This window comes from Uloborus diversus, unplaced genomic scaffold (assembly GCF_026930045.1).
Source record: "Uloborus diversus isolate 005 unplaced genomic scaffold, Udiv.v.3.1 scaffold_12, whole genome shotgun sequence".
In the NCBI taxonomy this organism is placed as follows: Eukaryota; Metazoa; Arthropoda; class Arachnida; order Araneae; family Uloboridae; genus Uloborus; species Uloborus diversus.
This window is the reverse complement of record NW_026557876.1, coordinates 4,731,345-4,750,274: the sequence shown is the minus strand read 5'-3', so window position 1 is coordinate 4,750,274 and position 18,930 is coordinate 4,731,345. Positions and strand designations below refer to the sequence as shown.

Sequence of the window (18,930 nt, the reverse complement as noted above, 5' to 3'; positions counted from 1 at the left end):
TTCAATGACATCTCTTTAAAAGCTTTTTATAGAAAATAGAATCTACAAAGAAGCTTATTTAGGCCGCAAATGTACATTTATTGCAATATTTCTACATTTTTAAGAATTCAAAAAAAAAAAAAAAATATTGTGTCATATTTCTGTTTTTCTATTCTGCTTTTGGAATCAGGAAATGTTCAAATCAAACGGAGGAAGTGGCGCAGCGAAGGGAGGGTGGGGTGGGGGTGTAAAAACACCCCCAGAGGCATTGGCTTTAACATAAATGCTAATTCTAATACAATAGTTTATGCATATGAAAGGGCTGTTTTGATCACAAAACCCCTTCATAAGGTATTTTTAATCACAAAAAACCCCTCCAGAAGGTATTTTTGATTTAAAAAAAAACCCTTCCAGAAGGTATTTTTTATCAAAAAAGAAAAAAAAACTCCAGAAGATATTTTTGATTAAAAAAACCTTCCAGAAGGTAACTTTGATCAAAAAAAAAAAAAACCTCCAGAAGGTATTTTTGATTTAAAAAACCTCCAGAAGGTGACTTTGATATAAAAAAAACCCTTCAGAAAATATTTTTGATAAAAAAAACCCCTCCAAAAGGTATTTTTGATCAAAAAACCCCTCCAGAAGGTATTTTTGATCAAAAAAAGCCCCTCCAATAGGTATTTTTGATCGAAAAAAAACCTTCAGAAGGTATTTTTGATTTAAAAAACCCCTCCAGAAGGTATTTTTGATCAAAAAAAAACTCCCCCTGAAGGTATTTTTGGTTTAAAAAAAACCCTCCAGAAGGTATTTCTAGCTGCGCTAGTGAACGGGTAAATAAATTGTTCATACAAATGAATGTTTTTAAAAATTTCAACCATCATTTATGTCAAAAATAGACTTTTAGTAAAGAATTGGTTTAAAAGATATAACTGAGATTTATTAGATAAATAATATGAAAGGCGCAGACTATCAGTACGGCTTTGTAAAACGGCAAAACCGTTTTCTATAAAGTTTGTATTAAGAAATTTAGCTTCTGTATTTTTAATCCATAGATATGTAAAAGACTTCAAAACAGCATTTCTAAATTTTAAGAATTCTAGAAAAGTTGCGTCGCATTTTTATTTTCATATATCGCTTTTAAAATAAGGAAATGTTTGAATTAAACAGTCATTTGCGTCAAAAAATAGACATTTAGTAGGTCATAAATTTGTTTAAAAAGATACAACCGAGTTTTGTGAGGTAACTTATATAAAAGGCACAATTTACAAGTATACGTCTATAAAAATAATTTTGTATAAATTCTGTATTAAAAAGTTTATATGTATATTTAATCTATAAATAAGTTAAAGATTTTATAACAGCAGACGAACAACTTCTTCCATATTAGTCACCAGTACTTGGCGTTAACTCTTGGCGAAAATTAAAGTTGTTAACTAAAATATTCTTCCATCCTGTTGCTTCACAGATTTTAACTTTGGCACTTGTTGTATTCAATTGAGGAGTAATTTATCAAAAGGGAACATATCCACTTTTTAGAAAAAATCCTTTATGACATTTTCTAAATCTTTCAGATGACATTTATCAAATCACTTACTCTCAAGAAGTCCAAACGTGGGAAATATTATTTTATTGAAGGGTAAAGTGTGACTTTTTGATCAAAGGGTAACAAATCCGTTTTCTGCATGTTTTATTTTGAATATAGGGGGAAATATCCCGAAAGAATTTGTAGTACGAAGACTTTTGGATCCAAAGGAACGCGTGTCCAAAATCCTCAAATTTTAACACACTACTTTTAGGTTCATGTACTTCGATAAGAGAATATGAGAAGGTGAAATATTAGGGTTTGGGCGAAATTGGAATTCTCAACATTCAGGTTTTCGTTCAAAAGGGCACATATCCGAAATTAAGATGGCAATATCTCCTTGTTTTTTTTTTTTTTTTACATAAACATTTCTTACTCTGAGCCATGATTTGCTGTGCTTTCGTGCTCGATTCTGTACCCAGAGAAGTTGATAAAACTATTTTGCTCTTACCCTAATTCGTTTTTTTGAGCAATCACGATTGCTTATTGTTCTCACTTGACTGTTTTTGATGTTACGCTGATTTTATTTTCCCACCAGCACCCTCTGCCAGCATTACCATCGACCGGCTCCTCACGATGCTGCTCCTCTTGCGAAAATCGTCTCCAGGTTGCGTCCATATCCTATACACACACACGCCTACACACACCCATACCTGCGCACAGACACACGCACACACACTACTACATACACACACACACTAATGGCTGCTCACAGACACAAACACATATGCCTACATACACACAAATGCGCGTACACACAGCACTGCATACACAACACGCACACACATGCATACCTACACACACACATACGCTCACCCACACACCTGCGCCTACACAAACACACACGTGCATTCATTCAAACGCTCGTGATTGCGAAAAACATAATTTGAATTCAAGATGCCGAAAATTCAAATTAATATTTTTTTTAGACCTCCTGAACATTTTTCTAAAATAGATATGTTCCCTTTTGATGAATTAGTCCTCAATTATTCTTTTAATCTGTTAGCTAGAACCAGCATCATAGTAAGAACCAGGAATTCGTCACTTGTATCACCCATGTGGTCTGTGGCTACTAAATTGGCAATGACGTGCAAGATGGTGAAAGTTTTGGCATCGGAAGCATTCCATTCAATTATTTTCTGGGGTTGCTAGAAAAGTCCAAGTGCTGCTGTATGTTCACGTGATTTCTGTCTCAAATTGGCGAGCACGTTACAGGATGTGTCGAATTCCTTGCAGACAGGCGCCGAGTTCACTGAAAAAATTAAAACAATGTTAGTAAATAAGAAAGAAAATATGGGAAGAATCATTTTCTGTTCACATTGCTCAGGTGAAAAAATAATTATCTTCTTTATCTTTATCTTCTTTACTAATAATAAAGCTGAAAGTCTCTCTGTCCGGAGGATGTCTGGATGTCTGGATGTCTGTAGGATACCTGTAGGATGTCTGTGACGCGCATATCGCCTAAACCGCTCGGCCGATTTTCATGAAATTTGGCACAAAGTTAGTATGTAGCATGGGGGTGTGCACCTCGAAGCGATGTTTCGAAAATTCGATGTGGTTCTTTTTCTATTCCAATTTTAAGAAAAAAAATATCATAAGATGGACGAGTAAATTACGAAATTATCATAACGTGGAACCGTAACATGGGCACAAGCCAATTGGCGAGATACGAAATTATCACAACGTGGAACCATAACGTCGGTACAAGCCAATTGGCGAGAAATTTCACCATACATTATTTGTAAATATACAGGCGAACCAAAAGACCTTTTGATTTTACTATTACGGGCAAAGCCGTGCGGGTATCACTAGTTACTAATAATAAAGCAGAAAGTCTCTCTGTCCGGAGGATGTCTGGATGTCTGTGACGCGCATAGCGTCTAAACCGTTCGGCCGATTTTCATGAAATTTGGCACAAAGTATGTAGCATGGGGGTGTGCACCTCGAAGCGATTTTTCGAAAATTCGATGTGGTTCTTTTTTTATTCCAATTTTAAGAAAAAAACTATCATAAATTACGAAATTATCATAACGTGGAACCGTAACATGGGCACAAGCCAATTGACGAGATACGAAATTATCATAACGTGGAACTGTAACGTCGGTACAAGCCAATTGGCGAGAAAATTCACCATACATTATTTGTAAATATACAGGCAAACCAAAAGACCTTTAATTTTTTCTATTACGGGCGAAGCCGTGCGGGTGCCACTAGTTACTAATAAGAAAGCTGAAAAAAAATGTCTGGATCTCTGTCTCTCTGGATGTCTGTGACACGCATAGTGCCTAGGCCGTTCGGTCGATTTTCATGAAATGAGGCGCAAAATTAGTTCGTGGCATAGAGGTGAGCACCTCGAAGCAATTTTTCGTAAATTCGATTTTGTTCCTTTTCTATTCCAATTTTAAGAACATTTTACCGAGGAAATTATCATAATGTGGACGAATAAATTACCATAACGTGAACGAGCAAAAGCAAATTGGCGAGAAATTCATCATCCATTATTTGCAAATAGTATACAGGCGAACCAAATGACCTTTAAATTTTATACTACGGGCAAAGCCGTGCGTTTACCACCAGTACCAGATATTCGTCACCATTGACGATGAGAGTATTAATTCCACTACTATAACGTGAGAGCTGACCTTGTAATCTTTTATGTTTTGTATAGTTCGGTGAAAAGGGTTGTTTGCACTGTGTTCGCCATGATGGGGCTCTAGATTCGTAACTGGAGAGTGGCCGGTCGAAGCTCCTCCAAGTTTGCTAGTGGTGACTGGTGCTTGTCAAATCTGCCGTAGTCACAAAGATCTCCAAGTTCACATTCCAAATAAATAACTCTAGAGGTTCTGGATCAAAAACCAGCTGTCTTCTGAATTCCAGCTAATTTGGAAGTTTTCAAAGGGGGGGGGGGGCGGGGTAAGGGATGGTACATACTCAATACATATAATAGAAAGAAAGCCACAAAGTACGTAAAACAAATGTAGGGAATGCGGGGCAAGGTGAAATGGTCAGTATAACTTGTCTTTTTCAAAATGAACGAATTGGAAATTAGTCTCTAAAGAAAGAACATTGTATTTTATAGTAAAACTTGCATTGAAACAGTATTTTTTATTTTTGGAAATAAATTTGCTCCTTCAAAATTTTTTTGTATGGAGCAAGTGAAATATAAATATTTTTCGAATAAATTATTTTCTTTTCTATTATAAAAAATGTTTTTGGTCAAATGAATCGGTAAATAAAAGGGTGAATGAATAAATGGAAAGATGCTGCAAGAATAAACGAATAAGTAAATGAATTACTATATGAAGATAAATACTGCTTGACCATCGATTACATGGAAAGGCTGATATCCGGTTTATAGGCGGAATCGGACGTATCTATTAGTTTATAGAGGTGTTAGTTGGTTTGTTTCAGATGTGCACTTTTGCCTCTCTATTATTTAACCTTAGTTTTGTAAAAATGAAAATTTGCTCACAGCAACATTTTTTAAATCTAAAGTATATTCTATCCATATTCTAACGGCAAAAATGAATTGATTTATTTGTTCACATCAAAGTTTTGAGCTTACCATTTGGCTTCTACGTTCCTGAACGAAATGAAAATGTTTTATTTTCTTTTTGTTGTTTCCATGGTAACTATTTTGGTTTCCCCTTATTTAATTTTTGAGAATGCAATAAATGAATAAGGCACTGGTGACATTATAAAACGCATGCATCAAAATCCCATCGTTATTTTCCCTTCTCCCTTGCCTGATTCATTCAGATGGAATTGTCTTTACTTGGCAGATTGCCAAATTACATACAATCCGCGGTCAAACTATAAATGAGTTGGGAAAAGAGAGGGGTTGACTTAATGAGAAAATGAACAAATGAGTGAATGAACAAATAAATAAGTGAATTACTAAATGAAGGACTATAAATGAATTATTTAATAAATGAATGCGTAAGTGAAAAAACAAGTGTTTGAGTGAAAAACGAACTAAACTATTTTACTTTGTCCCATCCACTTTTCTCCATATTCCCCTACATGCGAGACAAAGTGAAATAGCGGGGCAAAGTGAAAAGGTGAAATATTTACTCTGCGTTTAGCGCCACCTATCTGGTAGTATTTCAACAATGTAGTTGCACATATAGTCCATTCCAGTCAAGAAAAAAATACCGCCAAAGATTGAAGCTTATGATAATACAGGCAAGTTTCAAAAATTGGTACTCTTATTGTAATATTTGTTGTAAGTCAAAAATTATTTCTGATGTTATAAAGTTCTTGTTATTAACATTTTAAATATGAATTGAGACTTTCTAAAGTGCGGCGCAGTATTTATTTAGTTACTATTAAGCTTATTTGTATTTAAAATATTTTGTTGAAGTAGTCGAGTACGTGCGGTGCGAAGTGAAATGTCTTATTTCGTTTACTCATTCAATCATTTACTAAAACATTTACGTATTCTTTTATTAATTGATTCAGTTACCATCCTTCATTTAGTAATTCACTTATTTATTCATCCATTCACTTATTTTCTTATTCATTTACTTATTTACTCACTCATTTGTTTTTATTCATACATTAATTATTTAATTATTCGTTTATTGTTCCATTTTCTTTTCATTTATTCATTCAAAATTTTATTTACAGGTTCATTTGATAAAAATACTTTTTTTTTTATAATCAAACAGAAAAATTTCATTTTTCACTTTACCCCATGAAAAAAAAAAGTGAAATATTTCCACTTTATTTTGAAGGTTCAAAATTACAACCAAAAATAAAAAATAATGTTTTAATGCAGGTGTGTTAGAAAATACAATGTTTTTTCTTTTTGTACCGTAATTTTCAAAACCAATTTCCAATTGGTTCATTTTGAAAAATCACAGTCATCTTAGTCATTTCACTTTGTCCCACATTCTTCTACCCGACTAATAGTGCAAAATATTTAAAATACAAATTAGCTTAATATTTACGAGGTAATTAAGTACTGCACCGAATGATAGAAGCTCAATTAACATTTTAAATGTGAATAACAAGAACTTTACTATTTTATAATAGCAAAATTAATTTTATCACATTGTAAAATATTGTTATTATTTTATAGTAAAGAAATACAGTAGGCGCCGCTTAATGTGATCACAGTTAAAATGTTATCACTCGTTTAATGTTATCAGAATCACAAAGTCCCGGAACACTTGTATGTTAACACGCGTTGAAAAGATCCGATATTGTAATGAGCGTCTTCGTTTATTGTGTTATCACATTTTCATAAACTTTCCATTTTTTCCCCGTTTTTGTTCCTCAATTAACAGAAATACATAGGCAAACCCTGACGAGACTAACTTTCTATGTAGCATTTTGTGGTTTTTAATAGCAGTTCAAAATTATTCTAGGAATGAAGTTACAGATAGTTCGCCCCCAGTGACCACAGACTCCCCCTAAGGAAACTTTCTTTTGCACCTAAAAAAATTCAGTCGCTGGACATGTCATTGATGTAGGACCTCCATTGTTGCCATTGCTTTGTAAACTATTAAAGAATTGATTGAAAAACAAAGCGAAGTTAAACCAAAATTTAAACAACAAGCAAAACCATGCTGGAAAAGATAGAAAATCTGAATGTTCTTTGAAACTGGTTTACGAATGTCAGGGAAAACGGTCATATTTTACTTCACCTATTACTATGCGATTAAAAATTGCATAATTTAGCTTTAACTTTTTATAATTCAGATATTTCCATTCTGTTAATTTAATAATTCATAATTTGAAAGTGCGTTCAGTTGAGTCACTGCGATTTTAATTTGAGGTTGCCAAAATATCTGCACCTTAATTGGAAAAAAAAAATCCATTTTGTGTCTCCTGGATTCTTTTCGGTTATTGTTATCAGTCGTTTATTGTTATCAAATTATATTTGTCCCAAAGTGATCACATTAAGCGGCGCCTACTGTATTACAATGTGAATAGCAATGTTCGAAAATTGCTTGTATCAACATAAGCTTTAATCTTCGGCAGAATTTTTTTCCTGACTGGAGTAACAGCAGGGCCTGATTACTGCACAGGCCGACTAGGCCTGGGCCTGGGGCCCGATCTTCCTAAGGAGCCCCAAATTACTTGAAGAATTATGCATAGCATTACAACTATACGAAAAATACATGTTTTTTTTTTCTTTTTAAATAATAATAGAAAAATTATCCCTTATTAATTGGGGAAAAAAATTCCTTTAAAGGGAAATTTTATTCATTCTACCAGTTATGAATTTACTTTGTCCCAATCGTGAGGGGCCCCAATAGGGATTCAGAAATTCGATGATAATTTTCGAGATGATAAATCATCAGATAAATGATTTATACATAGTTCTGTGATAGACAAAGAGGCCCTAAACCTGTAAATAAACCACTACATAGTCTTCAGGGGGCCTCCAAATCAACGTGGGCCTGGGGGCTCACTTTTAGCTAGTCGGGCCCTGAGTAGTAGACTACATGTAGGGAAATATGGTGGCAAAGTGAAATAGTGAAATATTTACTCTGCTTTTAGCTCCACCTATCTGGTATTATTTTCACTATATAGTACCATATGTAGTCTATTCCATTCAAGAAAAAGTTACCTCTGAAAATTATAGAATATGAAATTTGCTATCGACCAAAAGTTGAGATGAAGTACTGAATAATGATTTGAATGGAGGAAAGCCTCCGAAAATAAGGGAATTAAATTTCAATGACAGGTTTTAATTTCACAGAAATTTAGGGGTTTTTAATTAATTTCTCCTGAACTAATCGATATTTCGAAAAATCCTTTCTTAGTGGATACTTTCGTAATCATGTGGACATGCCTGCCGAATTTCAAGTCTGAGGCTTTAGCGGTATTATCTGTGCGTTGATGTATATATGTTATCTCAGGACATTGATTTTTATGTATTAAGATGATAGATAATACAAGCAATTTTCAGAAAATGATACTCATAATATAATATTATTAAATTATAAAGTTCTTGTAATTATCAGTTGAAATAATAATTGAGACCTTCTAACAGTCGGTGCAGTATTTATTTAGTCAATACTAAGCTTATTTGTATTTTAAATATTTTGTGCAATTAGACAAGTATATGCGGGGCAAAGTGGAATAGTTAATTTCGTTTCATTGTTCAATCATTTATTAAATCTCTCACGTATTTTTTATAAATTACTTTAGCAATGTAACTTAATTTAGCAATTCACTAGTTTATTCATTCATTTTTATTTTTTTATGCATTCACTCTTTTACTCACTCATTTACTTGTCCTCACACATAAGTTAATTTATTTAATTACTCCTTTTTTTTTCAGTATAATTTCATTTATTAATTCGACTTTTTATTTAATGATTTATTTGATCAAAATGCTTTTAATAATTCAATAGAAAATATTTCACTACTAAAATATTTCATTTTTCACTTTGCCCCATGAAAAAAAAAAACCGAGCTGATGTGTGCATCACATGACTTCCTTTTGCTCCAATTTAATGTCATTTCCCCATTATTGGCAATTTTAATGTGATTCAATTGTTTACTCTCTAAATATCACCAACAGTGGACAAATTGAAACCAAATTTAAAAAATGCAAAAAGAAACAAAATCGCCAAATTTATCGCCAAGCTGAAGAAAAAAACTTGGCGACCAAAAGACTGGCGATATATCGCCAAGTGTCCGAAAAATTGTAACACCACTTGAGTTTACATCGAAATTAACAATGATTTCCACGCAAAATGGGGCAAAAGACCTCCTTAGAAACATCCGAATGCAACCAAAAAGGAAGGTGCACAACTAGACCCCACTAGGAGTGTATGTACTAAATTTCAACTTTCTAGGACATACTTTTTTTGAGTTATGCGAGATACATACACACATACATACGTACATACAGACGTCACGAGAAAATTAGTTGTAATTAACTCGGGGGTCGTCAAAATGGATATTTCGGGTGTCTGTACGATCCTAGGCATATATCCACGTGTGGTCGGGTCGAAAAAAAAAACTCAACATTCATTCGGGGGTGAGAAAAATGGAAATTAAGGCCGATTTTTGAGTGAAATTTTTTTCGCGAATACAATACTTCCTTTTTTGTAAAAGAAAGTAAAAAGGTGAAAAATTTCCACGTTTTTTTGAAAGCGAAAATTCACTGCCAAAAATAGAAAATACTATTTCGATGAAAGTTTTATTACAAAATACAATGTTCTTTATTTTTGTACCGTAATTTTCGAAACAAAATTTCCAATTTGTCCATTTTGAAAAAGCTCCGTCATCTTAACCATTTCACTTTGCCCGACATTCTCCTGCTAAGTTTAAAATTTCGTCACTCGAAAGTACCTAACGTTTTGCAATGATAGGAGCCAAAGCTAAAAGATAAAACTCACCTGTAGGAAACTGAGAGCCGTAGGAGAAGGTGCCTTTCATGTCGATGGGGACGAAAGAATGAGGTTGGAGGTTGTTGAAAGTTGTGTTCATAAATTGTTCAGAATTGCCCAACATCCTGTTTGAAAGGAGGGAAAAATAAAAATCAGATATACTGCAATTCTACAATCACAAATAGAATTGTTACAAATTTTTTAAACAGTAATTTTATTTTTATGTTTATATATACTTAATTTCTTCGATATCAAACTGCTTGGAATTTATTTTTTTTCCATGATAGAAAAAACTTTATCTTCTTTATCTTTATTATTATTATTTATTATTATTATTATTACTAATAATAAAGCTGAAAGTCTCTCTGTCCGGATCTGTCTGTCTGTCAGGATCTCTCTCTGTCAGGATCACTGTGACGCGCATAGCGCCTAGACCGTTCGCCCGATTTTCATGAAATTTGGCACAGAATCAGTTTGTAGCATGGGAGTGTTAACCTCGAAGCGATTTTTCGAAAATTCGATTTTGTTATTTTTCTATTTCACTTTTAAGAACATTTTACCGAGCAAATTATCATAAAATGGACAAACAAATTACCATAGCGTGGACGAGCAAATCGCCATATCGTGGGCGAAAAAATTGCCATAACGTGGGCGAGTGAATGAACATAGCCAAGTTGGCGAGAAATTCATCATCCATTATTAGCAAATACATAGGATAACCAAACGACCTTTTCATTTTCTACTACGGGCAAAGCCGTGCGGGTACTGCTAGTTACGAATATTTCTGTGGTTTTCTAAAACAGTGTAATCACAGAGGATCAGGAAGAAAGTCAAAGTTAATTACCCAAAATTTTCCGTCGTCGTCGGGAAAGTGGGGTGATTCCAGGCGGCAGCGGGGGCGCTCTCCGGCACCCCCATGGGGCGCGCCGGGGCGCTCCAGGACATGTCCCCCGTGGATATGGGGGGGATGTGTGGGAACTCAGAGCTGGTGGGATTCGCCGAGGAACCAGAATTGCCCAGGATGGAGAACATCTGAAAAAGGAGGAACCACAGGTTAGCCGATTCACAATCTTCCTGTTCATTATTTCATTACTAGAAAGTCGCCCGTCAAGGTATGACAGGTGAAAATAGGAAAGTTGCAACCTATTAAATGTTCCTATTTTGACTATTGGATATTGTTAATTGACCCTCAAAACTAAAAAATTAACCATCGCCGAATTTTAAAACACCGTGATTGATTTTTAATGAATTTTTAAAAATCCACGCGCAAAAGTGCGCTCTTCTGAAACGTCACGAGCTTACGTCACAGGGCACTAATGGGCAGCCTTCCGCCGAAGATCCCTGTTTTCGCTAGGGACATTTTGAGCGCACTGATATTTTTATTTTTTAGAAATTCAATAATCCTCTTGAACACACTATGGAGGCCGGATTCGTTAAAGCACAATCTAAATAATCTTCCTCAAGTAACATCAATGATGATATTCGAATATTTCCGAGAGGATGAGAGGTTTAATGTTCCAGAAACGCGAGGAGTTGAATGCGAGGAGATAAGCCTTTCACGTTTCGTCTTCGAAGTCAAATGCACATCTTTCGGTTTCTCCCCTATCGGAAGAGCGCATGACGTCATTTCCTATGCCATTTGACGTCACAAGCGCTTGAACTTTAAAAATTAATTTAAAAAAAATACTTATCGTATCGCAAAAATTTTTTCATCTATGATGTTCATACATGTCTCTGTCTCTGACAGAGTCATATAAAAATACATGTCTCTGTCATATCATGACTGTTCATACATGTCTCTGTCATATAAAAATAAAATTGAAAAATCGAAAACTTCCCTATTGCTTCCACGGACCGATTTACACACTTGGGTGCCCCGGGGCACTGACAAATATAGTGCCCCCCCCCCCCCGCCAAAAAAAAATATGAAGGTAATTTTTGGATATTATTTTGATAAAAAGAAAACTCTAAAATAAATCCCAGATTTTCATGTAAGAAAATTTTTTAGTCGCAGATGGAGAAACTATGATGGTTAAGGTAAATCATAATGTGCTTTCTGCGTTCCTTTGTTTTCTTGTAGTAAATTCATCTATAATGTCCTTATAACCAAGTTTTGCGGTCAAACTTCATTCTAATGGTAATAGAGCTAATGAAGATGATTTACTATCAGAAATGAGAGTACGCAAAGAACACTTAGTTCTCTTCAATAGCGAAAATGATCGTTCTCCACTACAATTGGAGATTGGCAAAGTCAAAAACAATTTCAGGGCCGTATCTACGTTGGCAAAAGTATCCATTTACCAAGTTTATGGATTTTTTTTAACTTTTCGGTGATTAAACTTTCATTTCCGATGATTGAACGAAAATGAATAAATTCATCAGGAAAAGATTCCTTCATGTCACAGGAGTAATATTTTTAAAGATCTTTTGCACTTTCTCGAATATTTCGCTTGTCGCATTTAAACAAGCAAGAAAATTTCTTTAATATGCCATCATAGGCTGACATTCTGAATTTTAGTTTTGTTATCAAATTATCACAGATTAGATAAAAACAGGAAACCTTGAAACTTTGCTTAGAGTCTCATATGACTTCTTCATATTATCCATCATAAAACTGTTTTGGAGTTTTTTCTGTCTTTTTGCTAAAAAAAAAAGATGACAGAAGTTTGGTGCCCCCTTTCCTTTGGTGCTCCGGGCCCGGGCTCCGAATGCCCCGCCGTAAATAAGTCCCTGAATTGCTTCTACATTTGAACGAAGCCATTGCATCTTTGCTGATATTTTGGTGGTTGAACTTTTAACCCTAACTCCAGTGGATGAACCCTAAACCCCAGTAGATAGCGTTCATAGTTGACCGCTATTTGTTCTCTTCATTCCATTGACAAATAATAAGAATAGACCGAGCTATGGCAACCCTTTTGCTGCTCATAAACCAAACCATGTGACTGGTGGATATCCTAGCAACAGCGGGCGTTGATCGTAGCAGACGATCAACGCCCGCGAGAAATAAAATAAATAGAACTGATGGAACACGGAAGAATGACCTTTTATGGAGTCCGATTTGTAAATTTGTTATTCTAAGTTGTAAATATTTTGTTAATATAGTGAGTTTTTCGTTTACATAGTACTGTGCATTTTCTTTAGTCAATTTCAATAACTCTCTAAGCAATTAAAGATGCATGCGCCCAAAAAGAATCGGCAAACGGTAAGATCTTTACCTACAATTTCAATTTAAGATACCGATTAGTACATTTTTGCGTTAACGCAAAACTTTTACGCCATTACGCTTACGCCAACGCTGACGTAGCAGTTCCGAATGAAATAAAAGTTACTGAAAACTGTGATCAAAAACTAATTACTAATGTCAAAATAATACATCACTAAAAGAAAAACAGTTCAATCTCTGCACCTGGAAAAAAATTATAATGAAAACACATTACGTCTTAAAATACATGTCGTGTGCCAAACTATAGATAATGTTGCCATCTAGCAACCATGCTGCCAAAGTTTTCGCCAAGCCTCCCACCAGTCACATGATGTATCCATGAACCAATTTTTTCATCAGCAAGTCCGGGAAAGCTTTCGGTCTACTCTTATTATTAGTCTATGCTTCACTCCCCTGAAACGACACAGTCTTACCAGTAAAACAGTTAAGTCACCTTATCGAGTTCAGCCTTGTCACAGTAAAGCCTTTCCCTGAATGTTAAACATTACCAAAACATATTAAGGGGTTACAATACCTCAAAAATGACCAAACGATCAAAAAAAAAAAAAATTGTTTATTTCGAAACTAAACACTATGCCAAACACAGGGGAAAAGTTTCATTCGGAACTCCAGCGCTCGAATACGCTACCTTGCGGTGATTTATAAAACTGCGAATGCAACTAAAACATTGCCACGTTGCGCTCCACGTGTATCTGTTGACGTAAACGCGGTCAGTTTGTTCTGAGTAACGCATTCAACATGTCTAAGAACGCCTTCAACAACAGAAATTAATTCGTCCCTTAGTAGTATTCTCGAGCTTCTCAAAATAATGTTAGTTTTCCTTATTTCTTTCAAAAAAGTATTAATTGGTGGAAGCGTAAACAAGAAAACTCTGGATTAACAAAATTGGATAACGTTATACCAGGTAAAATTTTTTATTGTTTTGTATGAATTTGTAAGAATATGAGTTTTTTTTTAATCTTAAATTAATTTAACTAATCATATTTTACAGCAGCATTTAGTTGGAATGGACAGTATGCAAAATATTTTCTTGAATTTATTATCGTAGAACAAAATGAAAAATGTTTAACCGAGAAAGAATTTACTTTATTCCTTTTATTCTCAGCTGAAAGGTTTCGCCAAATTTGTTTGGGGTTATAGTTTTAGTATTGTGCGAGCAAAGTAGCCTTGGCGAGATTTCGCGATTTTAGTTAAACCATTTTTAATTTTCATCATGAGTGGAATAAAATGGTAGTAAGATTACAGAATTCGATAAGTAAAAAGAAATAATTGTCAATCAACTGAAAAGAAAACTACCACCATATATCCGTGAGAATTTTGTTGATGATTTGCATAACATGACACAATTAAATCGTAACTCAGAAATTAGAAAAATCGAAACAGAAAATTTTTAAATGAACCTATTCGGGAATTCGAGAGAAATAACTCAGCTACAAATGGAAAACAAGCGCTAGCCAAAGCAAAGCAAAGAAGTACCATCTTCTTTTGGTAATAATTTGTAATGTCATATTAAATTTTCTAGCATTAATTGTTATTCTTGTCAGGCCACAATTATTATTTAGTTTTATCAAGAATTGATAAATATCGAATTCAACATCGTGAAAATGGCTGCTTAGAACTACGAACTACGTACTTTGCATTAATGTTTGACGTTTAGTAATGCTTCTTGAATTCTCATTTCTTTCTACGTGGGTCAGAATATCAACAAGACTTTGAAAATTAATTTAAAAAGAATAAAGCGAAACAATCATACGTACGAACAAAAATCACAACACTTTTAGCATTTTCTTCGTTACCATGTGCGTTTGTTTTAGTTTTCAATTCCGCCATTAGACAGGGACTTCAGTGCCCCCTATAGTGCGTTGGAGTTGCGAATTGCTTTAGTTCAAATATTTAAAAAGTTATGAATGGTTTTAGGTCATGCTCGCGCTATGTGTTCTTATGCAAAAAGAAAACTTTAAATTGATTTTTCTCGATGACCGTTTTTTTTTTGTGTTTTCGTGTTATAAGAATCCCTAAGGATTTTTTTCTATTAAAGATACAGCTTTAAAGTAATATTTTTTGAGATTAAGATAATATATTTAACAAAACTGTGCATTGGATAAGCATTTTATTGATTACTCAAATGTTTAGAGCATGTTATACCTTTAAAAACCAATTTTTTTTTTTGAAAAAAGTTACGATTTTTTCCGTAATTGATCACAGAAAATTTTCTAGTAAGCACAAAAGCAAATGAATGCACAGATTTTTAGAGATGATGATTGTGATCGTTTGGCAAAAAGAATTTTTTTATATTAGTTTAAAAACAAAAAAGCCTTAGGGATTTTAAAAATTGAAATTTTCCTAAATGTTTTGAATTTTTAAAAAAAGTAAGCAATATTTTAAATTTTTTAAAAAAAATTATTGATTACAAAGTAAGTAAGCATGCTATAGTTTCAACGAAAAATAGAATTTACTTAAATTTAAAAAAAAATTGCTTGAAAGGTACTATGACCCCTTAATTATCATGCCGTGGCGCGAGTTTCATTGTTGAAACACGTGGGTTACTCGATCATTGGCAACTATTTATATGAGGAATATTAAAATTGTTGCAGCAACCCTTCGCTATGTCGCTCATCCAAATAGATCGTACTCTTTATTTGTATCCTAAAAAATTAAAACTGAGCCATTCCTTAATTCATTAACCGAAAGCTCAGCTTTGACATCCAGACTCTGCAGCTCCGTCCTTGTTATCGACTCATCAGTCTGGAGTAGTCAATAACCGAGCTGGGAGCAGATGTTCTCGCACTGAAGCTGAGATTACCGAAAATTGGTAGCTAAAATTAATTTAACATACCAGCGAGAGTCCGCAAAAATGGTGCGGTTCAACTCGAAAATTAAAGGCAAAAGCGTAGGTCTAAGACAGAACTACATGCAATATAACTCTCAGTCTGTAATCTCAGCTTCAAGGAGAGAACATCTGTCTCCAGCTGGTTTATTGACTATTCCAGACTCTGCAGCTCCGTCCTTGTTATCTACTCCTCAGTCTCGAATAGTCAATAACCGAGCTGGCGACAGATGTTCTGACGTCGGAGCTGAAATTATCGGAAAACCGGTAGCTAATAGTAATTTAGCATACCAGCGAGAGTCCGCAAAAATGGTGCTGTTCAATTTGAAAGTTGAAGGTAGAAGCGTAGGTCTAAAGACAGAACTACATGCAATGCACCTCTCAGTATGTTATTTCAGCTTCTATGAGAGAATATCCGTCTCCAGCTCGGTTATTAACTATTCCAAACTGATAAGTTCATATATCAAGGATGAAACTGCAGTCTGTGAATGCAATATCCGACTGTCGGTATATTGCGTGCCGTTCTGCCTTAAACCCTGGCTTAAGGGAGACTTACAGCTAAAATAATGCCTTACTTCAAATTAGAGACCATTGACGTAAATATATTGTATTTCTCAGGGAAAGTCGCTCCTTTTTTTTTTTTTTTTTTTTTTTTGATAATGAATAGGAGTGACGTTTCCTATTCAACTAAATTCACCACATTTTAAACTAAAACTTTAAATTCTTATTGCGTCAAAAGACAATAGAATGTTTTTTTTTTTCGGTCATAAAAGATCAGTTGCTAAATATTTTTTCATTCGTTTCTATTAAGAAAGTCGTCATTATAAGATAACAAATGAGTTTTTTTTTAAGGTTTACTAGGGGGTTCCGTCCCCTGCTCGCTGATGGGGCATTCCAAGGTATTTTTGACATTTATGTAGAGTCCGTAACGTGACCTTTTTTGCCATAACTTTTTAGTTTACTGTTTGATTAGCATATTATTTTATTTTGATCTTTTCCTACCAACACACCAACTCAAATTAAAATAATTTGCAAATCAAATGGTAAATTAAAAAGTTATGGCAAAAAAAGGTCACGTTACGGACTCTACATAATTTTAAAAATACCGTGGAATGCCCCAGATGCTCACCAACTCTAGAAGATTGCTTCGAAAAGATTTAAATCGTCTGTTAGAAAGAACCGGTAAAAATGCGCGTTACTATTAGAGTCAAATGAAAATCTCGCTCACCCTTAAGTATAAAATGGAATTTAAGTATAGAGCTCATTACAATTTGACCAATATTAAAATCCCGCTCTCACCCGAAGAAAAAAACGAGCTGATGTGTGCATCACATGACTTCCTTTTACTCCAATTTAATGTCATTTTCCTATTATTGGCAATTTTAATGTCATTCAATAGTTTACTCTCTAAATATCACCAACAGTGGCCAAATTGAAACAGATTTTTAAAAAAAATAAAAAAAAATCGCCAAATTTGTCGCCAATTTGGCGACAAAACTTGGCGACCAAAGGACTGGCGATCTATCGCCAAGTGTCCGACAAATTATATCACCACTTGAATATACATCGAAATTGACAATGATTTCCCTCCAAAAAGGAGCAAAAGACCCCTTTAGAAACACCCGAGTGCAACCAAATGGGGAGGTGCACAACCAGACCCCACTAGGAGTCTACGTACCAAATTTCAACTTTCTGGGACATACCATTCTTGAGTTATGCGACATACATGCGCACAAACGCACATACATACATACGGACTTCATGAGAAAAGTCGTTGTAATTAACTCGGGGAATGTCAAAATGGATATTTCGGGTTTTTATATGTTCTTAGGCACTTATCCGCGTGTGGTCGGGTTGAAAAAAAAAAAAACTCAACATTCATTCGGGGGTGAGCAAAATGGAAATTAAGGCCGAATTTTGAGTGAAAATTTTTTCGCGAATACAATACTTCCTTTTTTGTAAAAGGAAGTAAAAAAAAGAGCTTGATGAAAATACGCTCAACAAAATCAGTAAAAAAAAAAACCACTTCAAAGAGCACTTTTCTCCCGGTATTTAAACTATTAAAGATCAATTTTTGCGGGTAAATCCCACTTATAAAAATAATTCTTTCGAAAATTTGAACTATGATCAAAATCGCATTTCTGTCGTTCTTGAAATCTCAAAGGAAAGCACAAATTTACAGGCATGTTTACTACCAGTTTACTATCAAAGAAGCCAAAAAAGATTTTTTTTTTCTTTATATATCGTCGGCTAAGTACTACGAGTAGGTAATTGCAAATTTGAAAAAAAAAAAAAAAAAAATCTCATTTTTGTTGAAAACTTTTGCTCGAAAGACCTAAATATTTCCAATAAATTAAAATAAAAATGATAGTTCAATAATATTTAAATCAAGTCTTCACATTCCTCAAACGTCATAAATTAACATTAATTTTTAAAGTTTTTTCCGAAACAGTACGAAAAAAACTGAATTGTAGTTGCCTACTTGCTGTTATTATTCTGTAAATGTGTTTTTTCCTTCGGGATACTAGCACTGGTGGATAACCGACTTAAACTCAAAGATGAAGTTCCCGATATTTATTATTTTGCATCTGATTTACTTCCTAAAATTCCGTAATTCTCTTTCTCTCTCTCTCTTACACACACACACACACACACACACTTGCACTCACATACTTGCACTCACACGCGTGCAAGCACATGTTCTAAAAGAGTAACGTCACTTCATGAGGAGTTAAAAAGGAAATTATACTGCACATATTTTTAATGCAGTTAAATTTTCTATAACTCTTTTATCGTTCGGTTGAGCAGTTATATGAACGCACAGTATCCGAAACTGAAAAGCTATTTTAACAGTTTCACATCTTTACTAATAATAAAGCTGTAAGTCTGGATGTCTGTGACGCGCATAGTAACTAGACCGTTCGTCGGATTTTCATGAAATTAGGCACACAATTACTTTATAGCATGG

General features: G+C 34.2%; 1 protein-coding gene across 1 annotated transcript in view; it reads right to left on the bottom strand.

The window, feature by feature from the left end:
* Nucleotides 1–5,059: 5,059 nt before the first annotated feature.
* LOC129232435 (protein gooseberry-like) overlaps nucleotides 5,060–18,930 on the bottom strand; it is a 93,175-nt gene continuing 79,304 nt past the window's right edge. The window contains exons 8-10 of the mRNA XM_054866581.1: nucleotides 10,757–10,944; nucleotides 9,922–10,037; nucleotides 5,060–5,070 (exon numbers count right to left, since the gene is read on the bottom strand). Coding sequence (XP_054722556.1) covers nucleotides 5,060–5,070; nucleotides 9,922–10,037; nucleotides 10,757–10,944 — 315 coding nt within the window. The remainder of the gene's footprint in view (nucleotides 5,071–9,921; nucleotides 10,038–10,756; nucleotides 10,945–18,930) is intronic.